This window comes from Eublepharis macularius, chromosome 13, assembly GCF_028583425.1.
Source record: "Eublepharis macularius isolate TG4126 chromosome 13, MPM_Emac_v1.0, whole genome shotgun sequence".
Classification (NCBI taxonomy): Eukaryota; Metazoa; Chordata; class Lepidosauria; order Squamata; family Eublepharidae; genus Eublepharis; species Eublepharis macularius.
Window position 1 is genome coordinate 4922237 of NC_072802.1, and position 26293 is coordinate 4948529.

General features: G+C 46.1%; 1 protein-coding gene across 2 annotated transcripts in view; it reads right to left on the bottom strand.

Moving 5' to 3' along the window:
* The window catches only part of LOC129341100 (rho GTPase-activating protein 20-like), a 71060-nt gene that overhangs the window by 36700 nt on the left and 8067 nt on the right, over positions 1 to 26293 (bottom strand). For both annotated transcript variants that reach the window (XM_054996052.1, XM_054996053.1), the window contains exons 2-6: positions 11923 to 11996; positions 4879 to 5052; positions 2129 to 2278; positions 756 to 797; positions 213 to 297 (exon numbers count right to left, since the gene is read on the bottom strand). In XM_054996052.1, coding sequence (XP_054852027.1) covers positions 213 to 297; positions 756 to 797; positions 2129 to 2278; positions 4879 to 5052; positions 11923 to 11996 — 525 coding nt within the window. The remainder of the gene's footprint in view (positions 1 to 212; positions 298 to 755; positions 798 to 2128; positions 2279 to 4878; positions 5053 to 11922; positions 11997 to 26293) is intronic.

Genomic DNA, 26293 nt, shown 5'->3' on the forward strand with positions numbered 1-26293 from the left:
GGAGCAGCCATGAATGGGCTGGTCTCTGTACACCCAGATACACTTCTGTCCCTCAGAGCCCTCTCTGCAGGGCTGAGCACCTTCCGAAAATACAGATGTTGGCTGTCTCTGTTTGGCTCCTATTTTCTAAACAGCGGCTATCCTGTGGTGTGTCTTGGATCCTTTTGACTACCTTCTATTCAGCTGGAGGATTTTTATTCAGTGTTACTCACAGAGGAGCTATTGTCACCATCCATCAACAGAATCTGCATTGATAAACTTTTGGGATATTCATTCTGCTTCATTTCATTAATATGCCTGCAATTCAGAAGGATATCGTAAGAAAATACATTCTGGAGTGTAAGACACCAGTTTCTACGGGCTTGAAAGAAATACAAATAATAAATCATGCTGCAATTATTAGAATAACTATGATTATGGGGAAGAGGAGAGGCCAGAAAGATTAGATTATTTTACTGGAAAAAAATTTTTGGAATTGGTTGATTAAAATTTTTGGGATGAAAATTTTGCATAACAGTTTGGAGTAGAGCAGTGGGGGGTGGCGTTCTGTAGCATCTGAAGGCAGGCACAATCTCGGACTTCCTGCCACCACACAGCTCCGCCTGTCCCCCAACCCCTTTCAGAGGTCTTGGGGCACTTTTCTTGCAAGTCTACTGAGGTGGAAGCATGCATGGTGTTCATGTCAGGCATTACAGATGCCACATGGCGCCTGCTGGAGCAGGATAGGGTAGAGGAGAGAAGATGGCATCTCTTACCACAGCAGCATTGACAGCCATCTTTCTTTTACTGCAGGCGATCTGAGAATGAGAAGCAAACACGGAGGTAAGAGAGTGTGAGAGGGGGCCCACAGAGGGCCTTCAGCCACACTTTTCTGAATCATACAGACAGAACTCTAAATCACTGCCAAGTTCAGGAAAAAAAGTACAGTCCCTTCCTGATTCTATTCTATTTTAATAAAAAGAAACAATATTTTTAAACTCTAGCTTTGCCGAGCTAAATTTCCTGGCAAGACTGAAAGAGGCTCTGATATGAGAAAATGTTTGATTCAAAGAGTCTTCAATCTTTTTTTTTTGCAATGACCTTTAATCAGTATTTTCTCTCTCTTCCTTGCTTTACAATTCCTAGAAACCACTTCCCTGGCAGTATCTTAAATGACGTGAGGGAAACTGTGCCCAGATGGCCGTTTGCATAAACTTTCGTTAGCTGTAAAAACAAAAGTCAGAGAATCCTGCATGGGCAGTACAGTCAAGTGGACGGAAGGTTCTCCAAAGAAAGTGAGCAGCCAAACAGAATTATGCTTCCCATCCTTGGCTCCCAACATAATGGGAATACCAAGCATACTTTTCTAAAAGTTCAGAATGAACTAGCCCGAGTTCAGAGGAGCTCCACTCGGGTCAGTTTAGGACTGCTCATGGTGTCCATGCCTAGGCATTATTCAGAGGTTTGGGTGGGTGCTTGGAGGCCAGGGATGGGGCCGCCAGATGAGACCCATCTTCTCCCTCCACACAAACAGATGGACAAGGACACTTGGGAGACCTGACATCAACATGCAGAAGGCGCCTGCCGCAGGGAGAAAGGCAATGAACAGGCCCAGTCCTTTGGGGCCTGTCTTTGGTAGACTGATCCCTGCCAAAATCATGCTTTATGCAACGCTTAAACTTCACTAGGAAAAATCCACCACACAATAGATGTTGTGTTGTGTTTGTGGAGGGCAGGTTGGTATCTCTGAGGATATATTGCATCCCCACAGGACCTGCCAGTTGAGGACGGGCCACCCAGCCCTCGACCAAAAGGCAGATCTGGCTCAACTTACAATGTCGTCCACAAGGGAATCCCTTTAGGAATTAATAGGGATTAATGGCAGCCATTTTATTCATCTAAAAGGAAGTAAAGGGATACACTGAATGAGAGCCACTTTGACTTTCTGTTTGGGGAAAAATATTTTAATAAACAGATAAAGTTAGGACAAAACCTATGGCTTGCCTTTGTGATCCTCACCACAGAAATTCAAGGCTATTCCTATCTTTGCGTTAGGTTCTGCTTCTTGGTCAGGTGGGAGCAGGGCAGTGTGTGTGTGTGTGTCTGTGTGTGTGAGGATCTGGGAGGGCTGATGACAGCCAAGCATTACCTGTAAGTGACAATGAAGTTACTGGTGGGCCAGCCGAGAACAAATGAATTCTCAGGGCTCATCTTTTTCTCAGACACTTCGTTGAGGCAGGATCCTATCCACACGTCACTCAGCCCCACCTGCTTCTTCACCTTCAAGCTGGAGGAAGACCTGGAGGTCAAGCAAAAGACGGCTTGTGTTGAACAGGCTGTCAGGGAAACGGTGCATCACAACTCATGCGCGCTTTGAATGCTGTTTCTCTGAGCACCCCGGGCACAGAACTCCTTTGCGTTTAAGAAATTATGAGCAGTGGTGAGGAAGGTCTGTTATTCACACTCATTGCCTATGCCGTTCATACCTAAATGGGAGAGAGCCTGTCCTCTCCCTATTTCACCCCTACTGAAGTGCCCGAAGGATCACCGGGTTTGTGTTACTTGTTATCCCCTTTAATAGTGGATCACGTAAAAGCCACGCCACTAATACTGAAGACACATCACGAATGTTGAAGACAGCCACGATTTAATGCTCGGTACAGTTTAGAGGTCTTTGCTGTTGCATCAGTCAGGGACTGTGTTCTTAAATTTAACATACATGGAAATTCACTCCCAATGACCAGCATGATCACTTTGGAATTTTAAAAAATTAGTGAAATCATCTAAAAGAAATTGGAAGGGATAGTAAAGAGGGCAAAATGCCTTCAAGAGGCTTGGAAGTCACAGAAAACAGCAACAGCTGATGCTCAGATTGCGTGTAAGAGAGGTTCCATCAAGGGTAAGGCAATGTGTCAGCTTGGTTAATGCGCAGAACCAAGGAAGCCATCAAAGGCGAGGAGACCTCATTTAAACATGGAAATCTTCCCTCAAAGTAGGAGAAGGAGCATAGGCTCCGGCAAAACACATGCAAGCTGAAGATAAGGTGGGCCAAACCAGACTCGGAGAAGCATGTTGTTAAAACATTAAGTCCAACAAGAGGAAGTTCTGTTAACATGAGCAAAATCCATGTAATACCTTTTATTAGGCCCAACTACATTGACACAAAACATTGTGCAAGCTTTTGAGCTCACCAGTACTCTTCATCAGGTTGGATATTACAAAACTTAAATCCAGCCTAATAAAGAGTTCTAGTGTACTCAAAAGCTTGCAGAGTATTTTGTGTCTGTTTGGTTGGTCCTAATAAATGGTATTAAATAGATTTTGTTCTTGGTTTTGGATTTTGTGTGGACCTATATGGCTGTTTATAGCTTTTTTTCTTTTGTTATGAAACCAGCCATGAAGGTGGTTGAGCACTTAGAGGATCAAGGAGTGAAAGGCTTGCTAACACTAGGCAGGGAGACTCCACAGAGGCTGGGGAATTCTTCACACTGGTTTTCCAGACAGAAGATTTGGGGCACTAAGGGCCAAGCTAGAAGTGACGAATGACACTTGAATGGCAAGCGAGCAGACTCATATGTATTCCTCCCTGTTCACTTGGAGCAGTGATCGAGCGGAGCGCAAGTGAACAGGGAGGAATACCTAGGAGTCTGCTCGCTTGCCATTCAAGTGTCATTCGTCACTTCTAGCTTGACCCTAAGTCACTAGCTCTGGATTCATTGTGTTCATGGTAAGGGATTGTATTAAACTAGGCAATTTGTTGCTAAAGAGCCAGTATGGTGTAGTCATTAGTCTTGGACTAGGATCTGGGAGACCCGGGTTTGAATCCCCATTTTGCCTTGGCAGTCACATACTCTCTGCCTAACCTGCCTCACACGATTGTTGTTCTGTGGACAAAACGGAGGAGATGTAAGCCACTTTGAGTCCCATTGGGGAGAAAGGCAGAGTATAAACAAAATAAATAAATAAAATTAACCTCTTTAGTAGAGGATTGGAAAGCTGAAAATATAACGTTGATTTTTAAAAAGGAATACCAGGAAATTACAAACCACTTGGCTATGTCTATGTCTGGATGTCTAATGTTCTGTGTATGCTTTTGTGAACTCATTACAGATGACTGTATCTTTAAATCCCTTCGTCTTTACATGAGAACCTGTATTTATATTTGCCTCTTTGTCGTTTGGTTGCTGAAATAAGCCGCATTGATTGTGTTGATTAGCCTGAGCTACGTTTGAAAATCGTTACTTTGATGCAGTGCTCAAATTGCCTTGCACTGGGTAAGTTGATGTACCAGTTTTTGGTTTCAGGGGAAAACTTGTATGAGGTATGTCTGTCTTTTAATTTGTTATTACAGAACGTTGGAGACAATTCACCCCTGAGGAGGTCAGGAAGATGAAACAGCAGAATAAACTGGTGTTGCACGTAGGGCGTGTCGGCTTAGCTTTGTGCAGCCGTTTTCGGTGCTCCATCTGTGTGTTGCAAGGCTTTGCCATCTGAACTGTCCATTCCCACCAAGGAGTGGTCGGCAATTATTGTATTTGTACTTTTTTGATTTACCTGATATGTAGAAGACTGATACATGCACCTGTTTTCTATTCATTTACTGTTATGACTCTGTGTGAATAACACTATTTATATGTTTATAAGTGCATTCTGATTGTCATTGCCACCCACTTGTGTGGTTCCCACTGTTTGTTATAACATAATTGTCAAGTGGGTCCTCTGTTTAGTTTGGTATGTTTGGATGTCTATTCCAGGCAGACTGGTGGAAACTGTTATTGAACACAGAATTATTACGAATATAGAGGAATGAGACCTACGGAGGAAGAATCAGCATGGCTTCTCTAACGAAGGCCCCTTTGGCCTTTGACCGGGGGACTCAGCTCCACTCTTCACACTTACTTCGACTTCGCCACAACTAGCCTGTCGCTGAAGAGGAACAAATGGCGCTCTTGAGTCTGTAGGCCCATGGTCAACTGCACTCGCTCGTCCAGGAGGAACATGGAGGTGGGGCTACCGGAGGCCCCAGCTGGGAACCCATAGTCAGGATGGGTCAGTGGAAAAATAATTTCCCTACTGGAAAAAAAATTGGTTGAATTAATCTTAGAACAAGCATTCATTTTGCCAAGAAGTTCCCTTAATTAGCTGTAACTCTTCAACCAATAGCCTGCTGTCAACCCTCCTCCCCCATTCCCAGGAAAGCAAATGTTGTGTAGTTTGTGCAAAGACAAGTACAACAATGGGTATTAAATTCAGGGCCAACCTAGTCCATGCTGGAAATCCTGTGTCTTGAGCTCCAAGCCTTTTATCAAGCTGAATCCCCAGGCACGTAGAGCTCTGCATGCCTGAGAAACGGATTTCAAAAGCTGCAGACATGGAGCTCTCACAATACATCTCGCTGGCCCTGAGTCTCCCCTGGAAAGTCTCAGAAACCAGTAAAGACTTGCTTTTTTCCTGTGTTGTGTCCAGGAAACCTACATGCCTATATGGCTCACCTGAAATCCAAAAGTGGGAGGCAAGCCACTATTTGGAATTGGACGCAGGTCCCTCTGGGGCCTGCCTGTGCCTTTCTCCCCTGGAACCTTTCTTCTCTCTGCCCTCTCATCCTCACAAAGGTCTTCTGCCCTCCCTTGCTGCCCCTATCCCTGGGAATCCCTCCCAAAACACCCGTCTACTGCTCTAAAGAGGGGGAGGGGGGAATGACAATGGGCCAGTGGCACGATGTCACTTCCAGCAAATACCCAGAAGTGATGTCATGTCGCTGGTGTGACATCGATGTGATCCTCTAACCACAGAGTTTTGCTTAAATCCTATAGCATCACACTGAAGTCATGCCGGCAACTGGACGCCGCTTCTGGGTATTTGCTGGAAGTGACATCATGCCAACAGCATGGTGGCAGGAGGAAAAAACTTTCTCCTCCTGCCAGCCCTTAGAGGGCCAGTAGGCAACAGTGTGGGAGACCTGGTCTCCTACGATGCTCCCGTGCCTATCAACAGGCAGAATGTTAAGAGCAAGTACGATGTGACATGGTGGGGCTTAAGTCCCATCCACGGAGCCTGCCAGCCCTCCATACTCCCTCCTATACTGCAGAAGGCATGGTCCCGAGCTGGCTGCCTCCACTTTGGTTCTGGGGCTTGATTGGGAAGACCAAGAGCTCCCTCCCTGGCCCCAGGCTGCTCCCTCCAGTCAGGGCATGCCCGAATACGAGGCCTGAAGGACCCAGGCAGAGTGAAGAAAAAAGACCACTTTATTAAACAAGCACCCTAACAGAGACGAAGTCAAACAGGGTGCGCTGCAAGCACGCAGGGCAAAACACACGCGGGAAAGAGGCTGGCGGGAAGCAGTGAAGCTCCCGAATGCAACCAACTTACTGGACGCCTCCCGCTTTGTTAACACCTGGCTCCCGTTAGGTCAGACCCTGTCCCAGCCCGGCCTTGGAGTGAGGGGTCCGCTCCCGCAGAGGCAGCCTCACTGCGCCCCCACCCCCCAGCTTCAGGGCCTGGGTGACCCACCCCCCAGCCTCCCTCCCTCCAGGCCTTCTTGGCCCACTTTCTCTCTCTCTCTCTCGACTCTGACCAAGGGAAGGCTTTCCCCCTTGAGTTCTGGTCCCAAGGGCCACCTGATGCTGCACAGAGATACACTCCATTGGACCCAGGCAGGCCCAGCACTGCAGTAGGCTACCACTGGAGGAGCTGCTAGGCTGGTAATGTGGTGCTCGCCTGAAGAGCCCGTTGGACAATGGAAGTCATTTCCCTGGAGGTGATGTACAGAGTTGGGCCACTGAATGAAATTATTTGGGTAGATCACATCCTCCATAGGCCTCAGGGCTGGTGGAAAGAGCGAATAGCTTGCTTAAACAACACATTATGCAGTTGGCACCGCAGTGCACCTGGATCTGATTGAAGACACCAGATACGGAACTCTGAGAACCCCAAGGGATGGCCTGTAGTGCCAATGTAGAAGAACCCCGAGGAGGACAAGGGACTGGTGTTGTCAGGTGATTCCATTCTAGAGAACAACAAAACAATGGCACTTCCCGTACTGTAACAGTAAAACTAAAGAGAACCCTCACGGGAAGGAACAACAATTACAAATTAATAAACAACTCTATTATAAGTGCCCAAAGGGCCATATGTATTTCTTATATAAATCAATCAGTGGGATGACCAAATACAATTTATACAATGATTCTTCCTTAAACTTGAAAAATACAAAGGTCCAAACAAAATGTGTCCTGTGTCTTCTTTAAATAAAGTAGCATTCATGCACAGCTATGTCCACACATGGTAAGGGAATCCACGGCTGCACACCCAATCTGGGGCCGGCTGAAAAGCTCAGATTTCGTATAGAATCTTCCTCAGGGGCGTGGCCAAATGCTGCAAAACAAACATCTTACATACTATACCATAAGCAATTTTACATGACATCCAATTTATACAAATTCATCATAATATACAATTGTCAGCAGATATCAACAACAAACCTGTGTGGTAGACCCTTAAACACTGTATCAATTATTCACTCCCGGACCTGAGCAGCTGTATCTTCTTTTAGCAGGGCGGCTGTATCTTCTAAAACACGCCATTGCAATAAGCAAGGAACGTAGTAGGAATTTACGTAGCAGAACTATTTTTTCTAACAAGAGAGGGTCGTCCCGTTTAGAGAGAGGCAATAAAAGAACCTTTAAGAGGGGCCGAATGAAACCTTGATATTTAATTTACTTTCCTGCCCCCTCAGCCCTGTAGAGGGCTCAGTTCTCAATCAAGGACTGGGCTTTATCCCGAGGACATGATATAGATCTTTAGATTAAACTGTGTGCGTTTTTTAAGGATAGACCTACAGAGGCTTTTGGTTCAGTTTAAACATTATCCAAATGATTAAAGGGATGCTCACAATTTTATCCACCTATCAATGACCATTGGATTAACACTTATGAGTATATCATACTAAAAAAACTGCAGACTTGGAAAGAGAACCAATTTGTGTGTGGCATAACTTCTCCTGCCCGGAGCACACAGCTTTGCATACTTTATAAAATGACGGGCATGGCAGTCTTAGAGGTTCCTCTTATCCAGCATTTCAGAGTTAGCAGCACTTGGAGACTGACTCTCGTGTAGTAGTTCTTTGTGTTACACAGGGCAATAAACAGAGTAATTTACTGCAGAAGGAAGCCTGTTGAGAACTTTATAACCATTAGGGCTTAATACTGATTACTTTGAGTTGTTTCCTTTGATGTGTAGTTTGAGTGTCCCTTTAAGACAAAGTCAAGCCATTGGGGGTAGCTCAACATAAACGTTCCTTGCTTATTGCAATGGCGTAAATTGGATGTCATGTAAAATTGCTTATGGTATAGTATGTAAGATGTTTGTTTTGCAGCATTTGGCCACGCCCCTGAGGAAGATTCTATACGAAATCTGAGCTTTTCAGCCGGCCCCAGATTGGGTGTGCAGCCGTGGATTCCCTTACCATGTGTGGACATAGCTGTGCATGAATGCTACTTTATTTAAAGAAGACACAGGACACATTTTGTTTGGACCTTTGTATTTTTCAAGTTTAAGGAAGAATCATTGTATAAATTGTATTTGGTCATCCCACTGATTGATTTATATAAGAAATACATATGGCCCTTTGGGCACTTATAATAGAGTTGTTTATTAATTTGTAATTGTTGTTCCTTCCCGTGAGGGTTCTCTTTAGTTTTACTGTAAGGTGATTCCATTCTGGCTTCAGGCACGGTGGCACACTGGCACCGAGGTTCCATATAAGTAGCCACGGAATGACTACCTCCTCAGTCCTCCGGCCTTCCTAGTCAGGGGCAAGAGCTCCAGTTGAAGGCATTCGCTTCCGGCCAGCATGAGTCAGCGAGCACCCAAGAGCTGCTTTTCCTGAGAGGCAGCACCTGACAGGCTGAAGGAAGTAGATAAAGGAAGAGGCAGAGGTACCAGATGCGGCTTTACTGGGGATCAGAAGTGGTCAGGGAACCATACCAGGAGCGCTGCAGTTGCCATACAAAGCCCCAAAGACTTGGAAAGGGATGCAAGCAATTGGGAGCCTCCACTGGGGCTGCTTAGGGCTGTGCTGGTTGCCGCATGGAGCCCCCGCCTCCAGCAGTATGTAAGGGATGGCTGTTCGGTTCCCCCTTTGTCGTCTTTTCTCTGAGAGCTTCCTTGACCTTCCAAATCCTCTGAAGAACCTCTGCTTCTACCCAGTCTGAGGATGCTGTCAGTGGAGTGACCCTGGAAGTGATGGGCTATGCAAGGCTGGTTTTTACTGAATTGGCCTTGGTGCAACCTGTTGCTGCTGGGCCACGCTGACATCCCTGGCCTGTGTCCTGGCTGGCCTCCCCACATTTCTCTTCTACTTTCCCTGACTGGCCACAAGAGTGGTAGCAGGAGGTGCTGGTTGGGAGTGGTGGATCTCCACCCGCAGCAGAGAGCTAGCCATCCTATTGCCATTCCTTATTGTCTGGAGCCTAGCAGTACATCAATGAAATGGGGCCACCCACAGGCAAAGGAGCATGTTCTGCAAACGAAAAGAAAAAGGAAGCCCCAAAGACAGGCTGAAAAGGACTGAGCATGTTCATTACCCTTCCTGAGCCAAGGAATGTGAAAAATGGGAGTGTTTGGTGACATCAGGAAGTGTGCACCCGGGATGCCTCTGCTGCCCCCAATCCCCCCCCCCCCCGCTTTTAAGGGCTCTGGCCTGTATAAAGATGAAAGAATGCTGCTGGGGCTGGGGACAAACACAGCCCCGTAACTGCTTTAGAAAAGGAACAGGAAAGGGTCAGGCAGCCCGTGTGTGAAAAATAAAATCCCTCTGCTCACATGTCACTGCCAGATAATGAGTCTCCTGCTTAGCCATGAGTGCCAGAGGTAGATGTCCTTTTCTTGCGGATCCTGCCTCTATTCAGCAGAGGTGGGTGGGATGGAGGGAGAGTCATTACAGCAATATTGCAATGTCACTTCTAGCGTAAAACCAGAAGGGACATCGCTGTGGTGGCACGATGCTCTAGCCTCCCCACAGAGCATAAGGGAGATCCTAAAGCATCATGCCAACTCAGTGACGTCATTTCTGCATTTATGCCAGAAGTGATGTTGGGCTGTTGGTACGACATTATTTCCTCATACCCCTCCTCCCTCCCTCTCCCACAGACCCAGAAGGCAATTGTAGGGTAGACCATGAGGCTCAGGGCTCACTGCACCTCTGGCCCCAGAGCTCAGCTTGGGCCCAGGGGGGCAGGGGGTATTTCCCAATTGTTTGTTCAGGGGCTTATATAAATAAATAAATAAATAAATAAATAAATAAATAAATAAATAATGCACAATATCGGGAACGCAATTCTACTTAGGATGTCATCATTGTGTTCTTGTTCTTCTAAGGCAAGACAAGTAACAGCAGAAAAGAAGACCAAGGAATCCCCCGATGGTGCGGTGTGGCAGTAAATGCCAACAGCCAGACCATCTTGGGACATCTCCACCCCTCTCCCAGGTGCCAGAAAGAAGCTTTTCCTGCATCCAAATAAAGCCAAGAATTTGTTTCTTCTGTCTGAGTCAGCAGCAAAAAACAGGGAACCACTGGAGAGAGGGAAAGACTTTGCAGGGGTTTTTTGCCCTCTCGTTTGAAAGCGCTGGAAGTTGTACAAACTATTTCCCCAAGGCGTAGCAGTAACTTGGCTTTTAAATGAAAAATGGTGCTCTCGTAAAAGGTTGTTTGGCTCCAAGTGTAAATCATTATGAGTTTTTATCTCTGGATTAAAAGAAATATTTATTTCAATTAAATAAACTGCCAGCAGATAAATAATGAGGGTGTTTTTGAAACCAAAAAGAAACACCGAATGGTCTTCCCATTTCTGTCATCTCATTCCAGGGCGGAGAGAAAAATCTCTGAGCTCTGAGAGGGTTATTCCCCCATTAAAGCCTGCGGGTAACCATAATGGTCCATCCAAAATTCCAAAAAGTTGCCTCTGTATTAGGACCAACCAAAGTATCACCAAAGAATGAGCAAGCTTTTGAGCTTCTCCAGTTGTTTCAGATGGCAGAGTTAATACAGAACAATATAAAGGTGACGGTGTTTTCCTTCTCCCCGATGAGGACCTTTTTTTTTAGTGGCCTAGTGACCACATACTAATGGTTGGCTTTAAAGGTTTTTGTTTTGCTTCTCAGCCTCAGAAGCGTCTGGCACTCTGTTTTGCCCCCAACACTGCCTAATCCAGCCGAGTCTGTGCAGCTCCTCCTTTTTCAGTCTTGTCAGAGCAGTTTCCACACAGAGGTTTTTCGTGAGCTGTGGTGCAGAGGGCAATCTCAACTCCCCTCTGTCTGGAGATCAGGGGGCAGGGCCACCGGCCATGTGACCATTTTCTCCGAGGGCAACCCACTGAGTTCCACCACCTCTTTCCCCAGAAAAAAAAACCTGTATACAGGTAAATATAAAATACATCAAAATAAAAGTGTTAAAAGTGAAGTTATCACAAATTAATGACATTATTGTTTTGGTGGTGCTGAAGACTATATCCCAGCTCTTGGATTCATTCTGGGCAAGGAAACAGGAAGGACCTCAGCCCCCCATACTCTCCAGCCTGCATCTCAAGCACTGCTCTCTGTGCTCCTGCCTTCATAAACGCTGCAGGAGGTGACTAGAGCCAGGGCATCTTCTGTGGTGGCTCCTAGCCTCTGCAACCGCCTTGCCTTACGGCTTGCCTGACACCTACTTTACTTTCTTTTAGTACCAGGCTAAAACACACTTTTTTACTCCAGCTTTTAATCAGCACTTTTTATCTTATCACCTTTTTAATGGTTGTTTTTTTAACAACTTGTTCTTTTAATGGTTTGGAGGTTTTTTTGTACTATGTTTTTATTGTAAGCCGTCTCAAGCATGACTCTGAAGAGCTGGTACAGAGATATTCTAAATTGATAAATATCCCACACTAAGAATTTATACCCACTTACCTGGATTTGGACTTGCTGAGAGCTTTGCTGATGGCTGAGGTGGAACGCCGCCTTTGCACAATGGGCTTCATTTTCTGTGAGAAAAAAGGATAAGCTGATTATATGTCTTGCTTTCTCACCCTAGATTACTCCCTGACATGCTTATTTTCTGTATGCAGGGAGTTCTTGCATTCAAATATGTGCTATCCCCCTCAGGCTCAGCCCATGGTGCCCTAGAACCACCTGCACCCCAGAGGTTTCTCAACTGCCACAACCACTTCCCATATATCAGGAAGCGTCCCATCCCCAGCTCCTTCAGTTTCCAGCAATCTCTTTTAGAGACATTCCTCCACAGGACTACTGAATTTCTCAATAAGCTTGCAGACATTGTTGGAACAATATCCAAAGCTTCCTGCTTGCCTATATCCATGCCACAGACCTGTCAACCTGGGGCTACCTTGACCCTGCGTCACCTAGCTTTTTCTGTCCTCTGCTCTGCTTTGTCTTGCCTTGAAAGTCCACCTTGCAGACCTCAGCCAGATAAACCCAGATGAACATCAGTACAAGTCAGAGAGTGGCTTTGACGGCTAGCTCAACGCTAGCAGAAGTTCTTCAAAAAAGTGCTGCTGGCCCAGTGTCATCAGCAAGGTATATAGATCCAGAGGAGTTAGCCGTGTTAGTCTGTAGTAGCAAAATCAAAAAGAGTCCAGTAGCACCTTTAAGACTAACCAATTTTATTGTGGCATAAGCTTTCGAGAATCACAGTTCTCTTCATCAGATGCATGGAGGGCCAAAAGAAACTGGTCAGATATAGAGGAGGAGAAGGGAGGGCGGAGTAGATGCAAACAGCTCCTTCTGATATGGAGATGCAAACAGCTCCTTCTGATATGGAGATCAGTTTGCTTCTGTAAAGCTTCTGCTTCTGCTACTACAGACTAACACGGCTAACTCCTCTGAACCTTTACAGAAGCAAATTGATCTCCATATCAGAAGGAGTTGTTTGCATCTACTCCGCCCTCCCCTCTCCTCCTCTATATCTGACCAGTTTCTTTTGGCCCTCCATGCATCTGATGAAGAGAGCTGTGATTCTCAAAAGCTTATGCTACAATAAAATTGGTTAGTCTTAAAGGTGCTACTGGACTCTTTTTGATCAGCAAGAGAGACTTTCCGAGAAGCGCGTTTGGAGGAGGGGGAGACTTCGCAGCTAAGGCTAAGGAGAGCAGAATTTGGGTCCAGTGGCACCTTAGAGACCAACAAGATCTTCAGGGTGGAAGCTGCTGAGAGTTAACGCTCCCTTTCGAAAGCTCACACCCTAACAATCTTGTTGGTCTCTAAGGTGCCCACTGGACTCCAGTCCTGCTGTTCTACTGCAAGTCAATACTGCCCCCTACTTGAAACTATCTTCATGGCTGAGAAGGGACATCTGGCTCTCCAAGGTGCCCCAATGGGATAAAATTTTCTTACGAAAGTGTGATACAATACAGAGCCAGGGGGCCTAAAGCAGAGGAACAGGGAGGCATTGGACCGATTTTCTTTTTTTAAGGGAACCCCCCTTTCTCCCCCCCCCATCTTCAACAGCCTAATGATCTCACTGCGCCTCCATTCTCTAAGAAAGGAAACTGACAGGAAGTCTCTGGGTTTCCTGTCCTTAGTCCATCTGTGCTTCTCTCCAGATCAAAATGTATATACACATTTTGAATGCAAATAAAACATAAAGGCCCCAATCCTTTAAGCTAATCCAGCAGCTCCTGGCCCCAGACAGGGTGCCTGTTCTTGTCAAAAGATGCCATTTGGTGGGGCTTAAATGAGGACCCAGCTTCCCCTCTGCACCCACATCAGCTGCCCAAAGAGCAGCCTGCTTCTGCCTGCAGATTTCCCAGGCAGGGCTGGACCCACTGGAACGAAGGGCAAGGAAGAAGTTTGATGCATCCCATAAATGTACAGAGGCGCATCAAACCTTGCAGCTCATAAACTCAGGAAAGCACATCTATTATATAATCTTAACAGACTTAGAAGAAAAATCGGTGATGGTTTTCTTTGCTGTTTGGTCTGTATTTCAGGGCCTTCAAGACCATGGGCAGGGAGGGGCATGAAGAACAGTCCCATAACAGCCATTTGCGGAAGTACCATCATGAATCTCGAACATCAAGGGGGGGGGCTTGCCTCACTCATCTCCTCTGGGGACTCTTGGTCCTGCTGCCCCCCTAAGACACCGCTGCGGGGAGGGAGCTCAACTCGCCCTCCCCGGCTTCAGACTGCAGGGACTTAGGCAGCTCCTGACAGCTTCAGTATCCCCTCCCTCTCCCCTCCCTCCAAGTTCTGAGCAACTGATCTTGTCTGCTCTTCCTCCTTGGCTGCTGTGCATTCTTGCAGTGCCCTCTGGCATATCTTTGGGCAACATTCCCACCCAGGATCTGACAAAAACAGGAAAAACTTTAGAGAATTATTATGGGGAAGCTGGAAAGAACTAGAGAGCTCCCCATTGACATCAGAGTGGATGATGCCCCTTGAACTTTCTGGGGAAGTTCCCAGAGGTGTGCTGCCATGGAGAACTGGCGGTGTGGGGCAAATGGAGCATGCCGTGTGGTGTGGGCAGAGCCAGGCCTGCTGCCACGGCATGGGCCCAAACCAGGCATCCCACAATGCCTCGATAGCCACAGCCATAACATTTTGATATCACAAACATTTAAGGATATTGGAAACGTTTCTCACACACACCCTCCCCAGTAATTCAGGAACCGTACTGTTTCATGAGGAACGTTGTAGGCCGTTCAGTTCTCTGCATGTGGATCTACCACGTGAAGCGGTCCTCTGATTTGATGAATTTCGCTCCTATCCTAGGCTTCCTTTAGAAAGAGGGTCCCTGCCTCTGTCCCTCTATCACAGCAGGAGGGTTAGTTATTCTCACATCAGGAACCCAAGACGGTCCAGACTTGGCACGACGGTGGCAGCAGTATCAACATTTGGCAAAGACCAAATCGGGTCCACAATTGGGATGTCTTTGCCAAGTGAGCAGACGTGCTGACGTGGCCATTGCCTTCAGGTCCTGAACCTCAACGCAGGTGCTCAGCCATGAACGGCTCCCTGGGGCCATCCTTGCCTATCTGGGTTATATTTGCAGAGCATCCGTCCTGGCTCATTTCTGGCCCTGAAAGGGCCTATCCTAGTAAATACCATAAGTCACTGACATAATAACTGAGAGCTGAAATACTGCCTGATTACGGGCTCAGGCAATTGCTTAGAAATGGCTGCTGTCCACCTGGAAAGGATTTGTGTTTGTCTTTTAAAAATGTCCTGCCTCTGGCTGTTAAACTGAAGGGCTGTGTCAGGTGTATTCATTGCCTTGTTGCGTGACTCCCACCACACTGGAAGGAGCGCCTGTTCTCGAGGAAGCTCTCCCAGTTCACATTAACCAGGTACTCCGTTGCTCGGAGCTTGTCCCAGGGACACCACCAGCCCTCCCCTTGTGCTCTGTTCTGTTGCCAGGGTGACAGATTCGCGTTTACTCAAACATACTTTGAACATGCTTAAAAATCTGCAACTCTCTGCACTGCAATCGCACATTACTCATCCTAAAGCTGCCAATTCTGGCTTTGTATTTCTTGGCATGGAGAAACTCAAGAGCCTAACAGCCTCATTCCAGACCCATGTATGGCCCTTTGCTATCAATGTGGCTGGCTGAGAGAGCCCGGATTCCTTCTTCGCAGCGCTCCTGGCATGATTGCAAATGTTATTATCCAGACCATTAACTTAGGCTGGCTGAGCACAAAAACGCCCCAATGCACCTGCCCTGCTCAAAGCAGTGCAAGTTCTCATTCAGACATCATGGAGGCAGGACAGACATACTGCAGAAGGCCTGGACTTTGGTTACTGCATTCATGGTCAGTTCATAAGTGGCCACCACAGCTGAGAGGCAGAGCAGATGCTCTGCAGGCATAAGACCTCCGGTCCAGCTAACAGCATCTCCAATTCAAGCAGCAAAACTAGGAGAAGCAAAATCTTAGTAACCCATCCCAATATTTTAATGTCGGCTTAAATATGCAGCATCTTATCTATTTTATTTATGTCATTTATACTCCACCTTTCTCACTGAGACTCAAGGCGAGTTACATAGAGTGAGATTAGCACAGTTAATATCAAGGACATTTCAGTAAACAATGTCACAGGATAAATAAATGCAAGTTTACAAAGAAATAACATTAGCAAAAACCCAATACAGAATTGAAGAAATGCTGAAACAGAGCAGAAGTAATTCTATATCTGTGTGCAACAAATTCAGCATCTTCTTTGTAAATTGAAACGGATCGATTTTAATGCCACTGTAACCCTCCCAAAACAAGTTGTATCTACATTGTTTAAAAGCCACCCAACCATCTGCTGGGGGGGTGGGGGGGTGGGCGTGGTCAGGCAAGCCCTGCTATGCAGTATAGGGGCCTGCTTATGGGGGTGATGAAGCAGAGCCGTGGAAAAGAGATTTAGGTATGCATACCTCTTGAGCAATTCAAGCGTTTTTTCTTCTCCTATCGGAAAGCCAAGTAGCGCAGTCGAGTATTTTTTTTAAAAAAAATTATTTGGCAGAATTGCAGGAGTAACCTAACTAGTATGCTTGCTCAAAATATTCAGTCACTTATTGTGGGAAAATGCCTGAGTGATTGATTCAGATTCGTTTTATTGTATATGGCCGTTGGCCTTCACAATATCAGAACACTCTCATATATCAAGTGACTCCGTGAGACAGGCCCAAGGCTACTCATGGTAGCTACTCATTGATAGCTTGATAATCTTATGGCTAACGCCGGGCAGTGCCCGCCGGGCAGTGCCCGCCCCCCCCCCCGTGAAGGGGGGGTTAAACCATCACCCCTATGCAAACACAGAGGCATGTATGAACCACTGGGCAGCATGAATTGTTATATTTAATGTTTTTAAATGTTTTTAAATGTTTTTAAACATGTTTGTATTTGTTATCCGCCCTGAGCCTGCGAAAGCAGGGAGGGCGGAATATAAATATAATAAATTAAATTAAATTAAATTAAATTTTCCAGGCTTCTGATAGCCAAAGAACACCCTAAATTAACACTGGCGGCACACCACCAGTTTAGAAAACAGTTGAGCAAACCTAGTATTTTGATTGGAAACATTCTTTTCCTCATGCCTCCTTGTTAAGAGGAAAACTTAAGAGCAATAATTTATGCAGAGATGCAACAGGGAGCCTCTTCTGAGGCTTGGTTGCTCTGCACTGGCTGCGCACTGTATAAACTGCTGGGTCCAACAGCACCCAGTGCTGCGTGCAGTGGATCCTACAGTGCAGACTTATTTGAAAAAGAGTAGCCGGAGCGGAGAATCATGAAAAGATGCTGCAGAAGAATGACATGCCTCGCCCAACCGCTAAATTGTGGCTGTCACATTTGTACCATGAAAAAACATTTCATTACTTACTCTTCCCTGTATAGCTAGAATGTTCCTTTTGGAGGGTTCCATGCTGCCTTCTCACTGCACAGCAGGACATAAAAAGATGCTCACTGATGGCCACAAACTTATCCAGGCAATATACTAGCAAAACTGGAATATCTTCCTACTAAGCATGTGGGAGCCCTGACCTGGATAGCCCAGGCAAGCCCAATCTCAGAGCCAAGCTACAAGTGATGCCTGACACAGGTTGGACACTTGTCAGCTTCCCACAAGTTTTGATGGGAAATGTAGGCGTCCTGGTCTTGCAGCTGTAATGGAGAGCCAAGCTGTAAAACCAGGATGCCTACATTTCCCATCAAAACTTGAGGGAAGCTGACAAGTGTCCAACCTGTGTCAGGCGTCACTTGTAGCTTGGCTCTCAGAAGCTAATCTGACGAAGAGAACGTGATTCTCGAAAGCTTATGCTACAATAAAATTGGTTAGTCTTAAAGGTGCTACTGGACTCTTTTTGATTTTGCTACCACAGACTAACACGGCTAACTCCTCTGGGTCTTGGTTAGTAATTCCTTGGGAGACCTCCAAGGAAGATCAGGATTGCAGAGGAAGGTAATGGCCAACCACCTCTGTTAGTCTCTTGCCATGAAAACCCCACCAGGGGTCGTCATAAGTCAGGTATGACTTGAGGGCACTCTCCACCCAAGAATGTAGGGAGTTGTAATTTGGTGACAGTGCTGAGAAGAGATTCTCAGGCATGGCAGATGTGCCTTGCGTTGCAGCATTTCTTGTTATAAAGGGACTATTTCCCATAACAACAGAAGGAAAAGCAAGTTGTGTTGGCGTGGCTAGTGTTTCATTTTAAAAAGGTAGATCATGGCAGACTGCAGCAAGGTCAGGCAGAGCGTTCTATGGTACAGGGTGACTAATTAAGGCCTTGATGGTGACTCAGGAAACTTTCTGCTGCCTGGAGACTTAAAAAGAAAGAAACACGTCATTCCTCAAGAGGAGGGCTTGCTAACCTGGCTAGAACCGATCAAGATGGCATTGAGATTTGGGGTGGAGTTCAGATAGAGTGTGTGGGGATGAACTTAGAGACAGAAATACGAGTTTGCAGGGGGGGGGTTACCAGCCCTCCTCCCCGCAGCGTCAAGAAAGCAACCTGAAGCAGCACCATGCAGTGGTGGGTTTTGCTAAGCAGCTGTACACAGGGAGGTCTGATTCTCAGATACCTGGGGGACAATCTGGATCCAGACCATGGCATGCAGGGACAGGAAAACATACCCTGTTTTCTCAAACTAAAAGCAGTTCTTAGGGCTGTTTCCAATTAGGAAAACAGGGCATGACGAGGCTCCGAGCCCCTTTCCCCGTATGCCGTGGTTCTAATCTGAAAAGGGCCCCACGTACCCGAGAATCTAAGTTTCCACTGGGGGTGGCCAACATGCATCAGCTTGCCAGACCCTGGGACGGATCCAGGAAAAGCAGTATCATGCAGTTAGGTCCAGCGAGTGAGGCCATTCTTGAGTTCTAGTACGAGGTGAATAAGCTGCGCTGGCATGTGGGCGTGAGAGCAATCCCCACAGCAGCCATGGCACTGCCAGGTTTCACACATCTCTGCAACCATTGCTGTGCAGATGATGCACAGCAGCGGCTTGTAAAAACACAGCTTTATTTTAAAAAACTTCAAGCAACTGGCCTCAGATTCTGCTTTTTAAATACACACACAAATTGTCACAACAGCCCCCCCACACACACACACCACCACCATTGCAGGTTGGGCCCTTTTCTCCTGGCACTGCAAAGTAAAGCTCATGCATTTGTTTTTGGGAGAGTTTCAGACATATAAATAAACTTTCAGGATGTAAACAAAACAAGGTTTAGAGGCATAAGCTCTGACCTAAAGTGACCAACACACTAAGCTCTAAATATTTATCTGGGCTACTTTACTATAACTCATCTTCACTTGACATTTTTACTAATTGCTTTTTAAAAGAATTTCCTCCCGCACAGCGGAACCCAAGCATTTCTAGAAATATGCAGGCCTGGGAGGTGCTAAATCACATCCGAAGGAACAGCGTCCTATGCCTTCCAAGAAACGGAATACGATCCATTTATTTCAAAATGTTCCCCAGAAGAGGACGTGGGAGGGGCAGAGCTCTGGGCTGCTTTTCCTTTTTCGCTTGTTCTGGTAGATGTGGAGAAGGGAAGCACCAGCTCTCGCCACGTCTTGACGTTGCCCTGCAGAGCTATTTATGCCAGCCAGGTTATCCTGAGAATTTCTGAAACTTTTAAAAAAATAATAATCAGGAGCTAAAAAACATGCCCTCAAAAGGACAAAGGGCTTGGATAAAAACCACAGGAAATGGACTGTGTTTACTTAGCAAAAATGATGGAAGGTTTCCAAGGGGGAACCTCTCACTGGATTGAGTGGTGAGAGATCAGTGGAGATGCTAAAACCATCAGAGAATGTCTCCAGGAGCTTCATCCATTGAAAGCAATTTGTGATGTCATTCCCGCCTCCGATTAAGAGCCTGCAGTGGGAATACGGCACTGTAGAGATAGAGATGACAGCTACAGGAGGGAATAGCTTATGCAAGGGGAGCTGAGCTTCTATGCTGTGCCTTCCTGGGAGGAGCCATAACTTCCCATGCTTACTGTGCAGCAGCCAAACCACACACACACCAAAGCACCCAGGAACACTCTCACTATGACATGCAAGGAAGTAATTGTTTTCTGCAAAGAGAACAACAAAAAGGTACCTTTCACGTACTACATTTTATGTGGATCTTTGTGATTTTTTATTTTTTTTGCAAAGGAACAGACTCAGGTTGTCCCAGGAGATGAGACAACCCCACAGCAGTCTCTGATCTCTGCCTGATGCCAACAGCTCTTTCATTTATCCTCTGGGGGATCAAAATCAAACTGGAAATCACTGCCACCAGCATGTCTGAAACTATGTTCTGCTGGACGGATCTGCGCATCCATCATTCTCTATCTGTGTTGCCACGTAGAGGTCCCACCCAGATGCCATGACCCCTGCTTCACTCCTACAAGCTAGCATGGGGGAAATCTTTTGCACTTTCACAACAGGGCTTTAAAGATGGAAGAGAAGTTCTTCCCCCTGAGTATGCATCATCTCCCCTTGGAGAGCCATTCCTGCCTCAAGAGGAAGAAGCTGCCATCTAGCCGTTGGGCTGTCCGAGTCTCTGTCCCTTGGGTGTGACTAGCAAGGTGTGAGATGGTAAGCCTATTGTCCTCCTCTGGCCAAATCTATTAGCATTAGCATTAAGGCACTCTGTGTAGCACTCTGTGGTTCATCCCCCACCCACTCCTTTCTGCTGGCTGTGAGTTTGCAGTCAAGTTGTAACTTATAAACAGTGTAGTCCCAATTACTGAATTTTTGGGATGAATTCTAGGGTGGAAGGCATTTCTCCTTATATCTATAGAAAATTGTTACGCTGCCTGTCCAAGGAACTTACAAGTTTTTTTTAAAAAAGATGTTTATCTAAATATATAAAGTGAGTACAAGAAAACTCCCAAGTAGAGATGGGCACGAACCGGGAAAAAATGAACCATGCGGTTTGTGGTTCATCGCATTTCACAAACCATGAACCACGAACTTTCACGAACCTGCCCCGGTTCGTTTGGTTCGTGAAGACATCACATTCAAGTCAACAAACCATCATTTCCAAGTCAGCAGAAGGCCACTTCCGGGTCAGGAGAAGATCTGCAGGAAGTCCATCCCCTGCCTAGGAAATGGAAGGGTTTGCTATGTTATGATCATAAATCTGCTTCTCCCTGTCTTCACTACACTTTTTCCAGTTTGTGCCAATTAGCACTATTGTATCATGAAACCACAGGACTACTCTCCTGTCCCCACCTATTCCCACCCACCCACCCCCCTCAGAAACGGCCAAGTGTTGTACTCCAAACACAGCACTTTAGCCTTGGTGCACTGGAACAGCTGGTCAGAGAGCCAAAAGTCATCGTGGACTTTTCTGAGTGTGTCTCAAGACCTGATGAAAGACATAGATATTGTTGCACCAATTGGGCACAGTGACCACAATGCTATTGAGTTCAGCATTCATGTCAATGGAAAATTACATAATGAGCCATTAAAATGTGGAATTTGCTGCCAGAGAAGGCAGTGATGGCCACAGGCAGCTTTAAAGGTGGTAAGACAGATTCATGGAGGACAGGTCTGTACGTGGCTACTAGCCAGGGCTTTTTTTCTGGCAAAAGAGGTGGTGGAACTCAGTGGGTTGCGCTCAGCAGCACGCAGGGCCATCTCAACTCCCCTGTGTCTGGAGATCAGGGGGCGGGGCCACCAGCCATGTGACCATTTTCAAGAGGTGCCGGAACTCCATTCCACTGCGTTCCTGCTGAAAAAAAAGCCCTGCTATTAGCCATGGTGACTATAGGGAGCTTCCGCATTCAGAGGGCCAAGAGGCAACTTCAGGGGAATGGCGCAGGACCAGATGGGCCACTGGGCTGATCCAACAGGGCTTTTCTTATGTGCACACAGCAGTGCCAGGCTGACTTTACCTCAGAGATGTATCAAATGGAGCCCATACTATAGTGACAGCTTCAGAGCCGCTGCTGAATTTTCTCCTCTCTTGAGCCAGCAGGACTCATAACATACATAACACCAGAGGACTGCTTGGTGACAGAAACAGAAATGGCCCCAATTCTGCGCAAAAGCAAAACAATCAAAGCTCTTTGGAAGATCAAGATGTAATAGGGAAGGAATGAAAGATCTGTGGACTGGGAGCTACTTTGGCTGGAGCCACCACAATAGCTTTATGTATGACGGGTTATTGCATTCCACTGAACTGGTACAGAACCACCCCAGGAGTCCCTGTATTAACAACCTGAAACCCATTTCTTCTAGAGGTATCTTTTCATTAAACAGTTTGCCAGCCACTGCACCCAGTCACAGGCCATTTCTGGGATCTAGAGACCTGCGCTCAGCCACTCTTTCCTCAGAAACAGTTCCAGATTACCAAGAGGATGGATACTGAACTAGAGTGCTTAGCCTCTGATCAGAAGTGGTGGAAAGGCCCTGTGAGAACTGGCTGAGGTTCTGCTGTATAAAAAATCCAAGCCTTCTCTCCCTTAAAGTTCAGCCCAAGGGTGTGGGTCCTCTGAATAGTTTCTCAAGAAGTCCCACTGGAATGAAATATCATCCCATTTGGAAAAAAGGAATCAAGTTGGAAGGTGCAAAGGCTACTGCTATTATTGGCAAATGCCTTCTCTCCTAAGCCAGCCTGTGACACTGCGCAGCACAATGCACCGAGGGAACACAAAGTCTTCTTTCAGACCACCTAGTGAGTTTCACGGCTGTCAAAAACTAATATTTCATGCTATTATGTATTGTCTGAACCAATACACATGAGTTATTAAATACTAACTGCCATTTCATGCCCACCAGAAAACCGTGCAAGATACCATGCCTTGCCTGGTCCTCAGCACTTTCCAATGTGTACCATTATATGTTGATGCTCAAATATCAACAGCTGGTACTGAAATCAAATACCATGAGATGCCAAACACAGAAATCAGAGAATATTCACTAAACATTTGAGCATCCAAGAAATATCTGGAGAATATCTGGCATCCCAGAACATAATTCTTGGAGAAATGCTGTTTCACCTCAATGCAGTTATTGCTGTTTTCTTACAATGTGACATAATTTTACTACAGCACATGTCCAAAGAAGGTGTAAACGTATAATGAATACAGCTGAGGAAAATCCAATGATTTTTAAAGGGGTGTGCATGAAAGAGAAAGAGAGAGGTTGAGAGGACGAACTGTATGTTAGTGCATAAAAATTCATATTCAGGCCAACATAAATTGTGAAACAAGGTGTTTTTAAGAAAGTAAACAAAAAGTTAACTGGATTGAGATTTTGGCAAAATAACCCTTTTCGTACAGCAGCCAAACCTGAGGGATGAAAGAATTTAGCACATTCTTGGAGCCTTTACAGCAGTCTGTTTTCTTCCTGCTAGCACCACCTTTCCCACAGCCAGCTACCACTTTCAAAAAGAAGAAAGGAAGGCTAGGTGGGCCATCAGAATTCTCGCGTGCATCGAGACGTGGGTGAGGAGGAACTGCAATCCCACCGCCAACAGCAAAGGAGTTCTGGGGCCTTTAGGGAACGCTTTCTCTTGCATGAGCCTGCTGTGCCTGAAGACCACACTGGGGTGGGGACGCAGGAACAGCTGGCCCTGAGGGGATCCTTTTTATGGAATTCCTTCTCTAACACACTTCAGCTGTACCATCCAATTCTGGTCTTCAGAAAACAAACAAAGCCCGCTTGATTCCCGTAAGCTAACAGCAAGCTAAAAATATTTGTATCCAGATTTTATTGAGCTTCTAATTGAATATTTTATTACGACAATTCTGTCACTCTTTGTTATCAATTTAAATATGAAACGAATACTGATGTAAAATTGTGTCTTTTCTTGATTTTATATTCCTGTATATCCTGAAGATTTTTTAAAGCCATGAGTGGAATATAAAAATGAATGACTGAATGAATTCTGCAGAGAATCCCTCCCTTCCCTCATCTCGTCCCCCCGTTTGTGAGCTGTACTGGCTCCCTCCTTAGCACTGTGAAACTCCGTCTCTCCATCACTGCTTTGATTTCTTCCTCCTCTTTCGTCTCTTCTTCAGCTGAATCTTCCCTCCAAAACTCAAACAGGACTCCTTCTTAAACTACTTCTGCTTTCTGGTGGATATGTCATCAGTCATTATCTTTTCAATTTTCTGCCAACATTTATTCTGATGCTTATTGTGCAACTTTTAAAAACATCTTTCATCAAGCTTTCCCTGAGTGATTTCCCCCCACCATCTTTTCTGCAGTTTTTAAATGCCCTCCCCTTCCATTTCTCACTCCAAGTTTCCATTCTGACAAAAGTAAACCTTCCAGCAGGGCTCTTTTTAACCGTAAATTACCTCCATCATATAAATAATTATCACTATTACTGCTACTGAAACGCGCTAGTTTAGGGTGCCGAGAGGGCTGCTTCAGGGAAGGCCTGGATCGCCAAGGCGTCTGTGTATTATGGAAGGCAAGACCCCTGTTCTTTTCATCATTGCCTCACAGAGGGCATTCTTTTTTTATATACCTCACCCTTCTACCTAATAGGAACCCTGAACAGCTTACCTAATTTTCCTCTCCTTCATTTCCCCCTCACAACCACCCCATGAGGTGGTTTAGGGCTGAGAGTGTGTGACTGGGGGCTTCCGCGGCAGAGCAGGGATCTGAATCGGATCCCCCACATCCTAGTGCACCACACTGGCTCATTCCACCAGGCACATCTTTTCTGTCCCCTTTATGACGAACTGCACTGGCCAAATGTTGCTCTTCCGGGCTCTGCCGGCTTCTGCTTATCTGCTCATTCTACTGCCTGTCCCACGGCCCCTCCCCCAAAAGCCATGCATGGAATGAACTTCATCCACAGACAGAGGACTCGGCTGCAGGCATTTGGGGCCTTGTGCATTTGAGCTCCTCCTAGGAGACACAGTCAGGGTTCTAGATGGGCAGTTTTTCATGCAGATTCAAATCATGCCATTTGCAGTTTGGCAGTAAAAAAGAGGTCTCTGCCAGGCAACTTTCTGCATCTGGTTTTCATTCCAGCAGAACATTAATCCCTTTACGCTCCATAAGCATCATCAGACGACGGCACAACTCCAATTGGCTCTGTTGCATCCAATGAGGTGTGAGTGGGAGGTGGGTGTGGGGACGGCTCGCAGCTCACGGGCAGTGAAAGAGAGCCTTCCCCGACTCACCTGCCCACCCCAGGAAGCAAATGCCACCTCAGAGAGTGAAGGGGCAGCAGCAAGGGAGGGGAGGGGCGACCAGAGGAGGAACGTGCCCAAATTCCACTCCAAGGAAAGGGAAGTGTTCTGATTTTGAACTCTCACCAATAACTCTTCACAGGTTCCCTAAAGGGCTCCAATAGCTTCCTATACACTGCTGTAATGCTACTAACAGCCCTGCGTGGTAGAGCTAGACATGACAGATGAGAAGGCTGAAGCCGAAAGAAATTTAGCTGGATGAACTCACAGCTGGGCTGAGGTTGGAGCCAGGAAGGATCATGCTCACAATTCAGGCTGTTAACATCACCACTGCACTAACGACACTGCGGAAAACAGTTGTGACCAGCCATGGTATACTTTTTCTTTTCTTCATCCATCCACATTGCTATGGATATCACATGTGAAAGAGGTCACTCCCCCACCATCACTACTGTCTCTCCCCCTCCGGTGCTCTTCAACGAATGCATAAAATTTCTTGCAACTTGTAATTACATTTATTTACAGTGCAAAGGGATTTTATGGGTTTATTATATTTCATGGTTTCTTCTATATGACAACCTGCTTTAAGAGCCCGGTAAGCTAAGAAAGGAGGGCAGAAATGCCAAAATAAACACTCTTCATTTAACCTGGCTGATACATAAAAACCCAGAGCAATGAGGAAAAATTCTTTCGTTAGATCTGACAATTGGCTAAATGACTGTTTGACCATCAAAACAAAATAAACTTTCCCATGTAAGACCGAGGTTGGTTTTTAACTGAACAGACCAATGTGAAAAGCAAACGATGCCTTCAGCACTGGAGACAAAATCCAAGACTAGACTACCCGTCTTTTCCTGCACGTCAGTTCCTGAGCTCCTCCCTGTCTATAATGCAACATTAAAAACTCAGCAAATGGACAGTGGAAAACACTGAGGAAAATTCTACTGATACCATACTTAGCTGCAGGCTCAAATATTTTCTTCTGACATTTGGGGGCCCAGTACTCAATATTTACATAAGCACAAGATCAGCCGAAAGACATGGTGTATGTTTCCAAAGCATACATTCACCACTTCTACAACTTAGGACCCACCAAACCACCAAGCCCAGCAGCCATAGATTGTGGCCTGCCCAATCTAGGACAACCTCCCCCTTCATTACAATCCTAAGCGAGGCAGGCAACCAG